This window comes from Amphibalanus amphitrite, unplaced genomic scaffold (assembly GCF_019059575.1).
Source record: "Amphibalanus amphitrite isolate SeventyFive unplaced genomic scaffold, NRLGWU_Aamphi_draft 001815F_arrow, whole genome shotgun sequence".
Classification (NCBI taxonomy): domain Eukaryota; kingdom Metazoa; phylum Arthropoda; class Thecostraca; order Balanomorpha; family Balanidae; genus Amphibalanus; species Amphibalanus amphitrite.
Window position 1 is genome coordinate 1 of NW_024883308.1, and position 17,916 is coordinate 17,916.

Sequence of the window (17,916 nt, forward strand, 5' to 3'; positions counted from 1 at the left end):
CAAACTCATTTTTAGCAATTCTAGACCACGTAGGCAAAACTAGACCACCATTGAACTTCCCGTGACGATATGCATCGAATCGATACCATTTCATGCAAAAATATCAACTTTGAAATTTGACCTAATTTGACCTGACCATGACCTGACCTTCACCAGAACATAATCTTAACTGGCCCCAAAGGCTGCTTGACCGACAAAATTGCATTGGCATATATAATGGACCATAAACATGCATCACAGGACATTTTCATATTGTGACCCTCATGGTGACCTGACGTCTTCTGAGACCTGACCTGGTAGCAGTGACCTCAGATAGCAAAATATGTGTTTGACGAACAATTCCCCAACGATAACTGAATGCATTTTGCTCGATTTTACAACGCATTTCTTGAAATGCCTGTAAACGGTGAAATTGACATTTGACCTGACCTGTGACGCCATCGGTTTGACCTAGGTCAATGAAATTAGGTTACAAGGTAGTTCCCTGTTGGGGCTATCCAACACCGTTTGCTGCTTGTCACTATGATGCGTGGTTCTCGAGATCTTAGGGGGGGGGGGGCAAATTGTCCCCCCTCCCAACAGGGCGCGTTGCTCGGCAGACTCCAACGAGGCGCGGGTTAACGTGTCCCGTTGACAGCGGGTGCTGACAGTGGCCGGTCACACCGATCATCTGAGGTCAACGCGCGCGTCCAACGGGGGCACACAAGGCCGGACGGTTTGCCGGTTGTGGTACGCCGTCGAAACGTTACCTACCTACCTATTACCAGTGTAACGCCTTTTGGGGCGACTAACTTGACCTGGTGACCTGACCGGACATGACCTGGGGTCAAAAATTTAACACATTGTCCAAAATTGATGTAGAGAAAGATACCCAAGCGGTGCGGCGCTACGCGCCGCGGTTTCTTATTCACACGCAAAAAAAAAAACGCGACAGAGTGGTACATATGCCCCCCCCCCCCACTGGGGCGAAGGTTAAAAATGCAATGACCTGCCTAGTCAATCAATCAGCAATGATAACATAGTCTGATCATACATCAATCGTTTGATGTCCTACCAACTGAGGTAACGGGCCCAAGAGGTCAGCTCAGGACAGAGAGAGTTCAGAACAGAGCACTGGCTATAGGTGCCGCCAGGAGCGCAGCTCGCTCGACCAGAGGCGGCGCCACCGGCCCGCAGCAGACCGTCAGCCGACTCTCGCTCCTATCGGGCACCACGCCAAGGTCAGCGGCGGACTCGCAGCGCGTTTCGTGTGCGATTACCAGCGCTACGGCTTTGGTCGCCCGGTTATCGGGCCGACCAGCGGCGCATGCGGCGGCCGCCAGCCGACGGTGTCGTGGGTGGGTGAGGTCATCGGGGCACGGCTGGCGCGGCCGAGAGGTGACGGCGGAGCGGTGCCATCCACGTTGTTGAGCGCCGTGGCCGTGAAGTGGCGTACTTCTCGTAGTGAATCAGCGTGGTGTTCCCGGACGCCGCCCACCAGACCCGGCCGCCGCCGGTCCTAGTCGGTGTCTGAGCGCCGCGCCGGCTCCCCTGCTGTTGCTGCTGCTGCTGCTCGCTGGACCGACCCTCGGTCTCGACTCGTGCCCGTCCGTTCAGACCAATCCCAGCGCCATGGAGCCGGTGGTCAACCACCAGGCGCAGGCGGCCTCCCGGCTGTACCGAGTGCTGGCAGAGGCGGCCGGCGACGACAACGTGTTCCTGTCGCCGTTCAGCATCGCCACCGCGCTGTCCATGGCCTTCGGCGGCGCCGGCGGCGACACGGCGCTCCAGCTGCGGCAGGCGCTGGCGCTGCCCGAGGACGCCGCGTCGCTCCACGACGGCTACGGCAAGGTGCTGGCCAAGCTGAACGACCCGCCGAACGTCACACTCAGCACCGCCAACAAGATGTACGTCCAGAACTCCTACAAGATACTGGACAGCTACCTCGAGCTCATGAAGAACCAGTACCTCAGCGAGCTGAAGAGCGTGGACTTTGCAGACGCGGCCGGCACAAGCAAACTGATCAATGATGACGTGGAGTCACTGACGAGAGGGAAAATCAAGGACTTGATCGATCCGAGTGCCCTGAACGCACTTGTGCGCCTGGTGCTGGTGAATGCCATCTACTTCAAGGGCTCGTGGCAAGAGAAGTTTGACAAGGAGGTGACGCAGAAGCAGGACTTTTTCGTCACTCCAGACAGCGCCGTGAAGACAGACATGATGTTCATGGACGGCAAGCGCTTCAACTGCGGCGTGCTCTCCGACCTCGGCTGCAAGGCTCTGGAGCTGCCGTACGAGGGCCGGCGGTTCAGCATGTTGCTGCTGCTGCCCGACAAGAAGGACGGACTGAAGGCTCTGGAGGAGAAGCTTGCCAACACACCGGTCCAGTGGCGCAGCCAGGGGGGGGTCAGAGGGTCAGCTGACCCCCCCGAAATTTCTATCAGGGGCCCGCTCGAGAGAGAGAGAGAGAGAGAGAGAGAGAGAGAGAGAGAGAGAGAGAGAGAGAGAGAGAGAGAGAGAGAGAGGAGAGAGAGAGAGAGAGAGAGAGAGAGAGAGAGAGAGAGAGAGAGAGAGAGAGAGAGAGAGAGAGAGAGAGAGAGAGAGAGAGAGAGAGAGAGAGAGAGAGAGAGATAGAGAGAGAGAGAGAGAGAGGATGTCCTAATCTAATCGGACGAGCCCGCTTCGAGAAATACATACCTACTGGGAGACACCATGGGCCCCCGGGAGAACGGGTCCGGGCCCCCTGGGTGGATGGGACCCGGGCCCCCGATGGATGGTGTCCGAGCCACCCGGTGGATGGGTCCGGGTCCCCGGGAGAACGGGCCCCGAGCCCCGGGTGGACGGGGCCCGGACCCCCGGGAGAACGGGTCCGGGCCCCCAGGTGGATGGGGCTCGGGACCCCCGGTGGATGGGCCCGGGCCCCCGGGAGAACGGGCCCGGGCCCCCTGGGTGGATGGGGCCCGGGCCCCGGGAGAACGGGCCCGGACCCTCAGGAGAACGGGCCCGGACCCTCAGGAGAACGGGCCCGGGCCCCCTGGGTGGATGGGGCCCGGGCCCCCGGGAGAACGGGTCCGGGCCCCCGGGAGAACGGGCCCGGGCCCCTAGGAGAACGGGCCCACGCCCGAGCCCCCGGGTGGATGGGGCCCGGGCCCCGGCAGAACGGACCCCGAGCCCTGGGTGGACGGGGCCCGGACCCCGGGTGGATCGGGCTCGGGCCCCCTGGTGAACGGACCCCGGAGCCCCGGGTGGACGGGCCCCGGAGCCCCGGGTGGACGGGCCCCGGAGCCTCGGGTGGACGTGGTCCTGGCCCCCGTGTGGATAGGGCCCGGGCCCTCGGGTAAATGGGGCCCGCTAGGGTGACCCGCTTGCTCCGCAACGCGAATAAGGGGTATTTTCGATCGGTGGGCGTTTGGCTGCTATTGTGTCCGTACTCCGTGGGTTATGTATCCGTTTCGGTCGATTGCCTTTTGACGGCTAAGTATTTTGGTTTGGGAAAAATATCCATCGCATCGAGGTGCTCGTGTCTGATAACCATGCGTTATTCTATAGAACATGCCAAGTGTATTTTATAACATAGGTTAAGGACGTAATTTATTAAGGACGTAAAGTTACCTATTGAAAAATGAAGGCCATCGATGAATTACTATGTAGAGGTTTGAAACATTTATATTTTTAAGAATATTGTTCCTCGTCATGCAAAAGCGATGATTGGATCTTGGACAAAATTGTATGCTCTTTTCATCTATGCCATTTTCAATAGTCAAACGTACCAGGTTATGCAGCAAAACCCGTGTGATTAAGTAAGTCATGAACAAATTATGCTAGTTTTGATCACAGATGATGTCTTTATACATTTAGGCGAGGTCGGGTCAGGTCAGGTAAGGTCAGGTCAACCAGTAGGGATCGTGACGGGTATTCGTAGTGCATACGTGTCAACCGCCTCTGACAGCTTCGTAACATGTTACGAAGGCACCAAAACTACTTCTTAAATGTTCAAATGGCTGCTAAATTCGAATTCAGCTAGCAAAAACTAGCCTAGAAACATGCATAGCTTGAGAAGTGTACTGAGGTCCTCATAGGTCAATGACCTGATCTGACCTTCAGGTGACATTGACATCCACCCTTATGCATGGGAGCAACATCAAATCACATGTTTGAACGCTTGAAACCGCGAAAGGACTGCAAACAGCTAATGCGAGCCGGCATACGCCGAACCGCAATTCTGGCCAAACATGGTCTCGGAAAGAAGGTCAAAGTTATTTGGGTCAGGATCATGAAAATTCTAGGATAGGTGTAAAATTGATCAACGCGAGGGTACTAAAAGTTACGTTGCGATCAGCCGCTTTTTATGCGAGTAATTCGCGAAAAAAAACTTTAGGGGGTTGCATCAACCCCATCCCCCCTGTGCCGGCGAGGGTTAAAACTTCTTGTGAGCGAATTCACGTAATGAAGAAGAATAAGGGCACAATCTACTACAGCAGCCAATAGGTGACTTAGGACAGGCACATGGAACTAGTATCTTGTCCGACAGAAGCAGGCAACAGTTCCGATTGCATATAGGTATGCTATGCATATTGCGGAAGGGGCACGTTTCGGCCTCGAAAGATACGAATTCTTACGTCATAGTAACATATTTCTGTCGTGGTCAATTTGCGTAAAGATTGAACACCGGGTGATTGCCGAGCTATTGTTCTATCCACATTTTCTTATTCAAACTCGCTCAGGGTTATCGTGCAGGTAAAGGGGGCCCGCTCAGCAGAATGTGTATGAAATATGGAGAGATTCTAAAAAATGGGTGGGGGCCCGCACACTAGGGGGCCCGCTTTGGAGGCGATGACCCCCCCGAAACAAAATCCTGGCTGCGCCACTGCACCGGTCCAGTCCATCATGCAGAAGCTGCACAGTGAAAAGACTACCATCAGCATCCCCAAGTTCAAGTTGGAGACGTCCTACAACCTCGAGGACCATCTGAAGAAGCTGGGCATCGTTGACTTGTTTGATTTCAACTCGGCGGACCTGTCCAAGATATCGGGCAACAATGACCTGTTTGTGTCCAAGGTAGTCCACAAGGCCTTCATTGAGGTCAACGAAGAAGGCACCGAGGCGGCCGCCGCCACGGGGATGGTCATGCAGTTAATGTGCTTTGTGCCTAACTTCGAGTTTTTTGCCAACCACCCGTTCTTCTTCGCTATCGTTGACAACGAGGTCGGTCTGGTTTTGTTCTCTGGCCGTTACGTCAAGCCCGAGTGAGCGGTGCACTGATGAAGATGAGCTGACGGTGCCTGATCTCCCGGTGTAATTTATCTCGCAGATCGCCGTCCTTTGTGGACGAAGTCGCGCTTAACTTAATGTCAGTCTTATTCTGTGATACACCACTATATGCATCTAATAAAAGGTCTGTAAAAGCTTTGCTGTGATATTTTTCTTTGTTATCACGTGTCGTCCTACGCGTGATGAAGTTGTTTCGCTTAATTGCTTCTTCTGTCGTACACCTACCTATGTAGGTAGGTAATAGCCGTTTTCACGACGGGCTATCCGGCGAATGCACCTGATTTGACCAAATCTGCACCTAATTTCTTTTACAGCAAATATCTTCATTTCATATGAATTTAGTTCAGTGTTTTAATCGATGATGCTCTCTGATAATATGACAAAGCAGGCATATAAGCAGTTAGAGCAGCCCTATCTGATAGCTGCTAAGAGACACACTGAACCTGATTTGACCAAAAATGCACCTAATCTGTACCAGATGTGCACCAAATGTGTACAGATGGCCGTCGTAAAAACGGCTATTATGTATATTGCTAAAAGGGGATATCCATAGGGGAAATCGCTTTCCGATGGCCAAGCTGATTGGAAAACTCATACAAAAAGTGGACACGTGAATTTTGAACTTGACCCTCCACTTGACCCTCCACAGAACTTGACCTGAGTGGTTGTTGTGTGACCGAACAGGAATCATTTGAACACGCTTACTTACGATTTTGTGGCGCTGCATTGCTGTTCGCCTCTCTTGCTTTTTTTCTGGTCTGCTTCATTGCATCTTTATAGACTAGGTGCATATGCATATGAGCACACGGTGCTAAACCTCGGGAACTGGGGGTAGCCGTGTCTCCTTGTACACACCTCCCTAAATGGTGCACGGAGCTCCGTCTGGCGGCAGACCCCAGACCCAGATGGCGCTCGGGTCTGATCTCCCCGATGTACCGGCACATGGACCGCACCGCTGCAGGTGTGGTCTGCACTAGTGGTGTCAATCGGAACTTGAATTTTCGGAATTCCGATTTTGTCCAATGTCTAATTCGGAATTCGGTTGGACAATGACAGCAGGCTTTGGACAACTTTGGACAATCGCTTGCTACACCTCAACATTTTTATAAAGTAATCGTGTTTAACATTGATTGGCTTTAAGAAAACTCAGCTTTCGATATGATAACACTTTTGAGCTGGTAATGGTACATTAAAAGCAAATTAAATAACAGTGTTGAGTGTAGTAAATATTGCGTAGGTGTCGGGCATCTTTGGACAAATGGCTGGCTTGGATATTTTTGGACGGACAGTCGACGTAAGTATTGGACATTGGACGGACATCGGACACACGTTTTCTGAAATTGACAGCACTAGTCTGCACCCTCATTTGTCGGCCCACATACAAACGCTGCGGTTCTGCTACCGCACCCGACCCGAACGGACAGCGCCGTTCGGGTCGGGTCTATTGGACTCGGTCTCTCGGTCTCGGTCACTCGGTCTATTGAACGCTGCTAGATCAGTGGATGAGATTAATAGTTAATTACTCTGGAGGATCGTCACATGGATCAGTGGCGTTGTCTGATATTATTTAGGGACCGACAGGTGCGAAGGCTTCCCTTGTGTGGTCCGATGCTATTTAAGGACCACCAGACCCGAAGGCTACTCTACTACGGTCCGGTGCCATACATGGTAACTGGCAGACCCCAGGGCGGCTCGTGTGGTCCAGTGCCTTACATGCAGTGACAGCCGGACTATACTGTTCTGCTCTAGTGTGGGGTCCATTGCGGGACCTCCAGACCCCAGGCTGCTCTAGTGTATGATTTGGTGACGTTAGAGCTCGGTGAAAATTGACTGGCCGTTCAGCGATCCCACAACTAGCCACCACTGAGCTCTCAAAGGATTGGAAATGAAATGTGTCGTCTCGTATCGAAGTTATTTTATTTAAAGTCATTGAAATGCATTCATTCATAAGTTGTTAGTAAACATGGAAGTTGTTCATTGAGTAACAATGCAAGACCTTGGGTTCTCTCTCAAGGCTCGCCCCTTGAATACTTCTCAATACGTTCCACACACTAACCGTGGTCGATAAAGCTGTGTAAAAACTGCTGCAGTAACAGGTGTTCCGTCAGGTACGCGGCGTACCCCCGAGCACCGCAATCTATAACAGTGCACTATGACGGAGCCGTGCCCGGCACTGCAGCGGCCCGCGGCCCGACACCACTGGGAGCTAGCGGCGGAGCAGCCGGGCGGCTGACCGGCACCGGCTGGCTGTCCAGGTGCTCCCCTACCCGGCGCCGGCTGGGTGTCCAGGTGCTCCCCTACCCGGCACCGGCTAGCTGTCCAGGTGCTCCCCTATCTTGTTGTTGAAGGAGTCCATCAGCTTGCGGTAGGCGGCAGCGGCGTTAGGCGTCAGAGAGTCTCCCAGAGTTTCCGTCAGGTAGTCCAGGAAGACGACGGTGAATTTCTGCAGAAACAGACGAAGACACTGTTCATTTGCACAGCCTACCGGAATATAATGGCACATTTGAGGGTTTCTGACTGTACAATTCGCAACGAGATTGTGCAGCATTTTTGCGGAAGTGACACCGGCTGCACTCATTCCGTTGGGTGATGTGTGTAGCGCAGTAGTTCTTGGGCTCTACGAATGTGTGAAAGACGTTATTTGTCATAATGACATATGACCTTGTGTACAGAATGATCCATCAATTTGTCGGCATTGTTAGCTTATAAGTGGCGACGGTGGGGGGAACGCGTCGCGGCGCCGTCTTGAATTACGAGACAGCTGGAAGTAGACGCATGGATTCCATGGGCCCAGTGTTATTTTCGCAAGGATAAAAAATGGACCTATTCTTTAGCGACATAGGCTTTGTGTTTTCAGTTTTATTTAGCTTTATTTTGTTGCAATTTTCAACATTTTTTTTTCTCTCAAAAGAATTGATGTGAGCGGTATTTTGGTTGGCCGCTCTCCTTCCGTAATGTGATCTAAGAGTCCATCGCCGTCGACAGTCGGTAAGTGGCGCGGACCGACACGGCGGGGCTCACCTGGAAGTCACCGGGCGTGACGCCGCGCCGGTTGTGACTGTCCCCCAGCAGGAAGATGGTCTCGTCCACCATTTCGGCGTCCTCCAGGCTGGCGATCACCGAGCCCAGCGAGACGAGCACGCGGCCGGCGTGCGCGCGCACCCGCGCCGACTGGCGCATCGCCTCGGCACTGCTCGTGTTCAGACGCTTGAACTTTGCCTTGGTCTCCGGGAAACGGTCGAACAGTCTGCAGAGAAACACATTCAGCTATTACGTATGTTAATTTTTCAATTGATGAGTTTTTGACGATTGATGAGAAGATTCAATTGACGATTGATGATGAGCACGTCGAGACGACACATTCAAAAGAATAACAAGACTGTACATCGTGCATGGGGGATAAAACGTCCTAAAGAGGCGCTGCAGAGCACGGGTAACCACGCTTGCCACGCTGGCGTTTTATTTATACTGAACAGAGACCCCAAGTCGCATGACCAGTCGGAAAATGTAATGGTATCACGTTTGGCCCGGGGGGAGTGTCCCTGGCGCCCAGGGCCACCCTGCCACCCCTCCGCTCACTCATTGGGCCATGAGAAAAGTCGTGGTGCGCGGCTGTTCGGCGGGGTGGAGGGTGCAAGTCACTGCGGCGGCCGGAGGGGCGGGCACCATCGATCATAGCGCGGAGGAGGCCGTCTGGGGAGGAGCCCAGTGGCGGCCGACAGCCGCGCGCCGCCCGGCCGGCCCGGCGGTTTATCTGGCGTGGCGTCACCGCTGTCGGCGCCTCAGATCTGCGAGATTGGGCCGCGGCGCGGCGCGCTGGGCCAGCCAGCGCCGATACGGCCAGTGGGCGGCCCACCCTCAGAACAAACGGCTCAGGAGCACCAACGCACACCGCCGAGTGGCGTCTGAGACGGCCACCACCCCGTCCTCCGCGCCGCCAACACACTGCCGCCGGCGTCACCAGGCTGCCGACGCAGCCAAAGGGCTGTGTAATCAGCCAGAGAGCTGCCGACGGAGCCAATGGGCTGCGCAATGGGAAAACGAGACGAAAAATGGGCCAAAGCCAAAGCCAAAGGGATGCGTAATGAGCCAAACGGCTGCCGCTGGAGCCAAATGATTGCGTAATAAGCCAATAAGATGTCGGATGGATCCAGTCCATTCATTCATTCATTCATTCATTCATTCATTCATTCATTCATTCATTCATTCATTCATTCATTCATTCATTCATTCATTCGTTCATTCATTCATTCATTCATTCATTCATTCATTCATTCATTCATCCATTCATTCATTCATTCATTCATTCATTCATTCATTCATTCATTCATTCATTCATTCATTCATTCATTCGTTCGTTCGTTCGTTCGTTCGTTCGTTCGTTCGTTCGTTCGTTCGTTCGTTCGTTCGTTCATTCATTCATTCATTCATTCATTCATTCATTCATTCATTCATTAATAAGAAATATGAGGGTGCCTTACACACATACACAGAGATGTAACAGGACCGAGCTTAATTTGTATTCTGTTAACATCAAAACTCACAGGCTGTACATATGCCCAATATTACCACTGACCTAGCAGTGACGTAAACTGAGCTCACCTGATGAGCACTTCGACTCCATGCTGCACTTTGTCGGGCTCGACCAGGGTCCAGACGGAGCGGATCGCCTGCAGGTCCGCGTCACTCAGTCTGCCGACACGAGACGGAGACAGCCAGTCAGGCATACCCATGCACAATACACATCACATAGGTACCTATACAGTACACCTACCCAGCAGGCCCGCATCGCTCGTCTGCTGACATAAGGTGGACAGAGTGATACCTATACACATTACACAGTGACACATTTCGCATGACTGCCGAAAAGAGACGCACATACTCAACCATATCTACCCATACACAATACATACTATACACATAGGATGCAGGTCCGCGCCATTCAGTATGCCGATACGAAACGGATCAATTATAAAGCCATTACCTACCATACACAATTTACAAAATACAAATCATACCAACACAAAAGCCCTCCAAAAAGGAAAAGCCGTGAGCCAAACCACAAAGGTGTGCTGACTACACATCATGTGATCAGCACCGTTATTTTTCTTTGTGTCGCAGCAAAACGGTGCCTTTTACAGTGATGGGGCCTTAGCATGTAACTACTCACTTGTTCAAATGTTGACCCATCTTCGTGTTGAAGATATCCATGAGTTTCTTGTAAGCCGCCGCGGCCTCCTCAGGATAGGCGTCGCCCAATGTTTCAGAAAGATAATCCAGCATCACCAGTGTAAATTTCTGAAACAAGGTTACTCGACATGCTATTTTCTGATAAACGACTTAACGATATAGTTATCAGACCTATGTGTTCTGAATGCTTCGTCGTCCACCGTTGTTTTAATAAACCAAAAATAACATTAATAGGCGTTCTTTGTACCTATATAGAGTTTCATCCGTTCGGACATCTGACCTGGAAGTCGTCAGGTGTGACGCCGCGCCGGTTGTGACTGTCCCCCAGCAGGAAGATGGTCTCGTCCACCATTTCGGCGTCCTCCAGGCTGGCGATCACCGAGCCCAGCGAGACGAGCACGCGGCCGGCGTGCGCGCGCACCCGCGCCGACTGGCGCATCGCCTCGGCACTGCTCGTGTTCAGACGCTTGAACTTCGCCTTGGTCTCCGGGAAACGGTCGAACAGCCTGCAGAGGAGGCGGACGTGGGGTGGAACGCTGCATGGAAGCGGCGCGTAGCAAAGCAAATTAAAAAAAAAAACTGTTGAACGATTGCTATATTAAAAACATTAGCTGCTATCGCATGGCGTGTGCATTTATGTTTTGTCACTTCATAAAGCAGCTAGATCTTTTGAAGACAATGTTTAAAGAAAGAGAAGCTGGTCACATTCTGTTGGTCGCAATCTTAACGCCGTTTAATGACCGTGTAAGGATCGTTTGATTTAAGACGTTCTGAACTCCGATCTGAGGCCAGTTGGATAGATTCTGAGTTGATCAGATATAAAACGGAAGCTGAGCAGGATAATGCTCCCGTCAGTCGGAATAACCACAGCACTGCATGTCCTCGTATCTCACAGGGAAAGGATTAACGCTCCTGGAGCTGAGAGGCCAGTTTCCTTAGCAGACGGCAGACCACGTAACACGCGGCATGTAACAAGAATAAGGTTTGGTCACGGCTCGTATAATTTACGACTGTTTAACCATGACGGCATTTGCAGGAACCGGTGTCTTGTTGACGTTTTCATCATACGACATGTTTCTTCAGAATACAACAGTCTCGGCATCAGAAAAAGGGGAATTGCATATCCTACATCTAAAGGCATCCTTGTCCTCCACTCACGGTGGACCGTCAGCCTCCCCCCCCCCGGGTACCCTCAACCCCCCGTGGGCTGTCAGCCGTCAGCACAAAGTGTGTTCGGCGTCCCGCCGTGTCAGTGAAAGGTGCAGAGATGACAGCGGGAGACGGCGGTAGATTTACGCCGCGGGTTAGTTTGGGCACAGGGCCACGGCCTGTCACACACCGTCCTGCCCACACTGCTCCCTGAACCCGGCCGCGCTCTTCCCTGACCCCGAGCTGACTGCCCAGGCCTGACCCGGCCCGTCACACGGCCCCAGCCTGGCCGCGCTTCCCTTGCGACCCTGGCTGCGGCGCTCCATGTGAGACGGCTCCACCGGACCCCATTCCACGAGGTGTCAGCGGCTGCAGGGGACACACCTTTGATTACTGACAGCCACCGCAACCCATGGGGACCATGACCACTCTAGAGTCAGATTCTAGTGTTACGTCCTTTACACAGCGCAAGGAAAGGAGTTAGACCATTGCATGCTTTCTGATTTTGACAGTTCCCTTTCAGCCTCAGCTGGGCCATCATCGCCCTTTGGGGATGCTATGGAAAGGAACGCGGGCGCCTGCTATGTCATGCGGGGCGGGCCGCGGTCCGCGATTACTAACGGCGTTAGCTCACCTACATGAATTTCACTTTTGGGTTGCCATGCGGATTACCGTGCAAACTAAACGGGACATAATCTGTCCCACCCTAACCAGTTTAATTTTTTCCATCTAATGATGAATATGAACTTTGTCAGGACGCTCGTGCAGTGGCGGCGCCGCCCCAGTTTTCCGAACGGCTACGGCCGACACATGCCGAGTCATCGCGGCCGCCCGACTCCCTGCCAAGTGACTGGGCGTTCGCAGGTCTCGGTGACAGTGCCGGCGGAAGTGGTCGCACGTTGGACCGGCGCGGCGGCCGGGTCAGGGCGGGCGCCGCCCCCTCCCGGCCCGTCCTTGGCGATCTCGAAGAACAAGGAGGCGCCGCCGGCCGCCGGCCGACGTCACCACGCATTAGCGCCTCTGAACGGGCCGGCGCGCCGCTCTGATCCGTCGCCGGCGCGGACTCTGAGGTCACCGCTGCAGGGGCCTACCGGACAATATCTCAGGCCGATGTACCGCGCGGCTTCTATATAAGAGCGCCGGCTGACGAAATACCTCTCATTGATCCACTCCGCTGTGGTCTCTGAATCGACAGAGCTAGATAAAGCCAATGAAAATAATGCATTGTGTCTAGGAATCGCTTTGTTGAGCTTCTATCCAATTTTTTTTTCACGCCATCATTTCCGCATTTATTATGACGGAGTGAAATTCCGCGTGCCTGAGCACCGCCAGCTCAGCCTTTGGTCGGCAATTCGGGCTTAGCCGATTTTGTATCGTTGGTGGCGGGTTCAATAAACTAAATGCAACTTTGACGAACACCTCGTGTCTTCATTTACACGTTTTATTCACTTCCAATCAATCGCATCATAAAGACCACCGACTAACAATAGCAAGTCAGGCTCACTAGTATGCACAATTTTAGCTATCTACTAGAACTATTGGGAGGACGCCTCATTTACATACTACATAGTATGTAGATGTACAATGTACATAGGATCTATATTACTATTTGAGGAGGGTGCGTCTGTCCGTTACCGAGGTCCCGACGTGGTGGTGCTTTGCGTGGACTACAGGTCAGACCGTTGCACCTAGTAAGTACTATGTGTACATACATTATGCCTGAACTTGCATCGATGATCAGTAATCGCCATTTAACGGGCGTTTTAACGCCAAAGGGGCGTTCAGTTCCTAATGAGTCATTTTCGCCCAACAACGGGCGAAAACGACTCATTAGGAACTGGAAGAATGTGAATAGTTTAATCTCTCTGACTCTGCAACGACTTACTTTTCAACACAAAAACATAATTCCAACGAATAACGCTTTAACTAATGGAAACAGACCTTCGATTGTGCTTGCTACTTGGAATGTGGAAATGTGTGCAACTGTATGTGCTGCATTAGTGTTTGGCGGGTCATTGTATTTATCTATACAGGATAGTTAACTATGTAAAAGATAACCCGATGCTCTCATTCCGGCCGCCACTGACCTGATGAGGATTTCCACGCCGTGGTTGACCTTGTCGGGCTCGACGAGCTCCCAGACGGCTCGCAGTTGGGCGATCTCGGACTGCTCCATGACCGGCCGGCGGCGGCTGGCCCAGGCACCGATGGCGGAGCGGCGCCGGCGGCTCGGTGGTCCGAGCAGTGCGGGGGGCTCTCTGCGAGCGGAACACACGAATACACATCTGACGGCCATATAGGTACCTACCCCTCTGCAGCCCGGACTCACTCGACTGTAGATAGAATGTGATTAAAATAAATCAGTATGACCTTTTTTACCTCCTAGGATCAAAGCGTTACTTCAAGTTTAATTTGAGAGGTCATTCAACAGCTCATTAAAACTCAACAATTGCTTTTACGTATTTTCAAATTGCTCTTTTATTTTACCAGCTACGCCGCCCTTTGTGAAGTATTGTTTGTCGTTATAGTGAAATCAAAATAATTTGACCTTTGACGACATCTGCCTATGTTATTTTTGACCTGATAAAAAACGACCGGCGCTAAATAGATAGACCTCCTCACGAGCTTCGAACAGTCGTTTCTCGCTAATAGTTTTCCTCTCGCCGAAATAGGGATGGTGCTCCCCCGTCCTCTGCTAAACGTCTGCGACCCACAATGCCTTTGCTGAAAAAAAAAACACATCACATCTGACATAACCGCTATGCACAATTGCACATTTCTCAGTTACGAGCGCTGGTGGTAAGTCGATTTCCAAGTGCCACCCGCACACATGTCAGACCGTCAGCGCGGTAGGCCGGCGTTAATCCCCATGGCCCATATGTGCGCGATGAGCTGCAGTGTCGGACCGGTGACTAGCTCCATCTCTATGGATTTCTGCAGCCCCAGCGGAGATGGCCCAGCCCAGGTATACCCACTGCCCACCAACCACCCGCGGTGGGGAGCTGGATAGGATAGGAGGTGTGGTGAGGAGGATTGGGGGGGGGGGGGACGGGGGAGGTGAGAAAGGTGCGTCATTGAAATATCCAACAATGTATAACTTCCAAATAGGCTTCTATCACAGCTGAGCCAATGATGTTTACATGTCTTCAATGTACTCTCTCGTTTAGCGGTTACTTAGCATGATCCTCTCTTTTACTTATATAGTTTTTTTGGTACTTATATTACACCCCATTACCTAAGTAGGTACATATACCGAAGCGAATAATCTAATCAGGAGAAAAACCGGCAACTACAATTTGCTTGAGATTTACTCCTCGAACTAGTGGTGATCTACAAGTTCTGCCTGATACCTAACCCTTAACCCGCGAGTTGCTGGGGGGGGGGGGGGCGTTAAACGCCCCCACTTTTTTCGCCGGGCCATAGCATAAAAACGGCGCGCCGCAGGCGCGCCAAATTTTGGCTACCTGTAGGGAATTGATTGAAGTTTATTGTGACAAAGTTTCAAAAAAATCGGTTGGAAAATTTTTGAGATATCGAGGTTTTAGTGACGTCATGATTTCTGAGTTTTCGACCAAAAACGGCATATGTTCAAAAAATCATATAAAATCACAGAATAGACATACAGACATGCCGTAAACGCCATTAGACTGCCAATACCATGATCAATCAAATGGCTATCTTCGATTATTGATTATCGTTCCGCATTTTCCATAATCTTGAACTGAATCTTGGCAATTTTTCGTGACTACTTCACGACCATGATACATGCATTTCTTAAATTGAACTTTTTGAGCCAAACACGTACACATATGATAAAATGAATGTCACCATCGTGTTCTACGCCCCAAATTACCTACAAAACATGTGTCACAGGCTGCGTATATCAGCTTTGATTTTCGGGGATATGTGCCTACCCGGTTGACCTGACCTTGACCCTGACCTATGCTTGACTGACCCCTACATGGAGCTGACACTCTTGTAAGCCTTATATGATGGATTGTGCACCGTTTGGACAGAGTTTATGACGAGAGGCGCCCATTGCGAAGTCCTGAAGTCCATGCTACTGAAAGCCCGATTTCAGGTGTTTGACCTGACCTTGACCCGACCTGTGACCTCAAAATTCAACTTTAAAGTACTCGTCTGAAGCGTCTCGTCGCGCTCTTTCGTTTGCCGCCTCGTGCGTTTCGCTGCGCCTATTGGTTCTCGAGTTATCGGCTGGGGGCGTTTAACGCCCCCCCCCAGCAAACGGTGGGTGGCGAAATACCCCAGCAACTGCCGGGTTAAAGTAGCGCAATGTAGTCTTTTATATTCCCAAGTATTATGCAATAGGCCACATCAGTCGGTTGTGTGGGCTCAGCTGTAGACGGCTTGCCAGCATATCGTACAGTGGAAATTTGAGTGCCGTTTGGCAACTAGGGTATCCCCGATCAGGTCGGCCCTCAACAAAAATACTCGGATGGCTGCCCAACTTGTCTACCCGGTATTTGGTTTCCATGTGCATGTAAGCTGAATACTATATTATTACTTCATGATTGTCCGAGAGTTTGGCAGCAATGGCAATGTCAGCAGCTCATCGTTCATGTGAATTGAAACAATGTGTTTTTCAATAGTTTCTTTGGCTGCATTTCTTTCATGTAATTTATTTTGATTCCTATTTATTGGATACCTACCTAATACCTTTATCAAAAGGTGCTTATATAACACAAAATTGCAATTTGTAGTCCTTGAAGCACTGTACATAACGGCATTTTTGCGCATTTTAGTCCGTAGTAAAGTGATGTTTCCTGCGGGATCGTTTCATTGAATCAGATTACGGATATACGACGTACATACATACATTCGCTAACCGCTTTATCATTAAACTGTTACCAAATGTCATAAATAGCAAACATGGCTCTGTATATAAGGTCGCTCCCAGTGCCCATTTTGTTTTGTTTTGTTGGGTTCAGCTCTTTCGACCTGACAAGACCATTTCAGAGCCTGAAGGATGATAGGAATTAGAGGGAGACTTTGGTCTAGGCATACACCCCAGAGAGTAACCGGGGCTGAGCGCGTCCAAATGGACAGGCCGACCAGCCCCCCCCCCCCCCAGCACTCTCTGCCCCCTGCTACGGGGTGCGCTCCCTCGGGAGCAGCGGTGCCGCTCCAAATGAGCAGCCCGCATGAGATAAAGGTGCCTGTCCAGCCCGGAGTGGGGGTTGCGGCGTCGAGGGGAAGGATTTCAGTATCCTGAGGATGGAAACGACGGAACGGTGCCAGTGCCCGTTTCAATTCCGCACTATATGCTTGCAGACGAGCAGCGTTCTCACCGGTGTGCGCTGGCTCGCCGCTGGTCGCTCTGTCTGCGGGAGGCCGCTGGACCGGTGCTGACGGGACCTGCGCCGGTGGCACACTGACGAGTGACGCCAGGCCAGACGCCCGGGTACGCGCGGAGGACGTCTCCCCGGCCAGCGGGGAGGGGCGGCGCGATGGAGGGCCCCGAACCGATATTGACATCGGGTGACCGGCTCCGATACCAGCGGAGTAGATTGTCCTCAAGTGCTTGGTCATTACGTCTCAAGAGACAAAGTCATTCAATCGACAGTTTTTTATCAGGAATGAATCCTGATAGACCAGTGTATCACAGCCCTCATATCCTCCATTCGATGAGTAAATAAATCTGCAAGGTAAAAGAGACCGCTGCAGAGTCAAACATGTAGGTATACAATTATCAATGAGGTCAGATTTGAGAATTTTCCATTTCTTTATGGCCATTAACCTTGCCGGTTCATCACTTTGAGCATCCTTCGACGGTAAGTGAGCCGAGGTACCTATGACTCACCATCACGTTTGACCCCTAGTTGACATGTATCTGTTCAAAAGAGGAAGATAATGGTACCCGACTTTAACCCTCGCCCGGCACATGCCATTTTCCCATCCTAAAACGCACATGGGGAGCGTCTAAGTTTTTACCGGCTGTGGTCATTTCAAGTCAAGCTAGGTCATGGTCAACGATATGTGTTTGTATGTCTGTATGTGTCTGTGTGTATACTGATGTGCGCACCGATTGGTTTGTATGTCCCAATTACATGAGATCATGATCTGAGAAGCTTTTACCAAAAATTCAGTCGAAAAACTTTCACGAAAAGTAAATTTAGCAAGCCTAAAATGCAATGTTTTTTGATGAGCTAGGTTGACCTTGACCCTGACCCTGACATCTACACATCTTCGAATAACATGTTCCATGATAGGTGGGAGGTAAGACTAGCAAAAACATACAGAAATCAAGGTGTCAAAAACTCACAAGACCATAGCTAACGCAAAATATTGAGTTTTGGCCATTTGGGT

At 51.5% G+C, this 17,916-nt stretch overlaps 2 protein-coding genes across 2 annotated transcripts; one reads left to right on the top strand and one right to left on the bottom strand.

Moving 5' to 3' along the window:
• Positions 1-1,220: 1,220 nt before the first annotated feature.
• Positions 1,221-5,351, top strand: LOC122375308 (leukocyte elastase inhibitor-like). Its single transcript, XM_043354619.1, has 2 exons — positions 1,221-2,385; positions 4,816-5,351. The coding sequence occupies exons 1-2, from the start codon at positions 1,612-1,614 to the stop codon at positions 5,227-5,229; spliced, it is 1,188 nt and encodes a 395-aa protein (XP_043210554.1). The 5' UTR covers positions 1,221-1,611; the 3' UTR covers positions 5,230-5,351.
• Positions 5,352-7,150: 1,799 nt separating this feature from the next.
• On the bottom strand, positions 7,151-17,015 carry LOC122375313. The gene is made up of 7 exons (XM_043354624.1): positions 16,899-17,015; positions 13,677-13,847; positions 10,721-10,946; positions 10,421-10,548; positions 9,853-9,942; positions 8,272-8,497; positions 7,151-7,693 (listed from the first exon to the last, which is right to left on the bottom strand). The coding sequence occupies exons 2-7, from the start codon at positions 13,763-13,765 to the stop codon at positions 7,562-7,564; spliced, it is 891 nt and encodes a 296-aa protein (XP_043210559.1). The 5' UTR covers positions 13,766-13,847; positions 16,899-17,015; the 3' UTR covers positions 7,151-7,561.
• Between the last annotated feature and the right edge of the window lie 901 nt (positions 17,016-17,916).

Coding starts and splice junctions, on each gene's coding strand:
- LOC122375313 (XM_043354624.1), bottom strand. CDS start 13,765: ATGGAGCAGTCCGAGATCGCCCAACTGCGAGCCGTCTGGGAGCTCGTC. Junction 9,943..10,420: donor ATGGGTCAACATTTGAACAA/GTGAGTAGTTAC, acceptor TCGTGTCGGCAG/ACTGAGTGACGCGGACCTGC. Junction 8,498..9,852: donor GGAGTCGAAGTGCTCATCAG/GTGAGCTCAGTT, acceptor GTTTCTCTGCAG/ACTGTTCGACCGTTTCCCGG.
- LOC122375308 (XM_043354619.1), top strand. CDS start 1,612: ATGGAGCCGGTGGTCAACCACCAGGCGCAGGCGGCCTCCCGGCTGTAC. Junction 2,386..4,815: donor AGTGGCGCAGCCAGGGGGGG/GTCAGAGGGTCA, acceptor TTGGAGGCGATG/ACCCCCCCGAAACAAAATCC.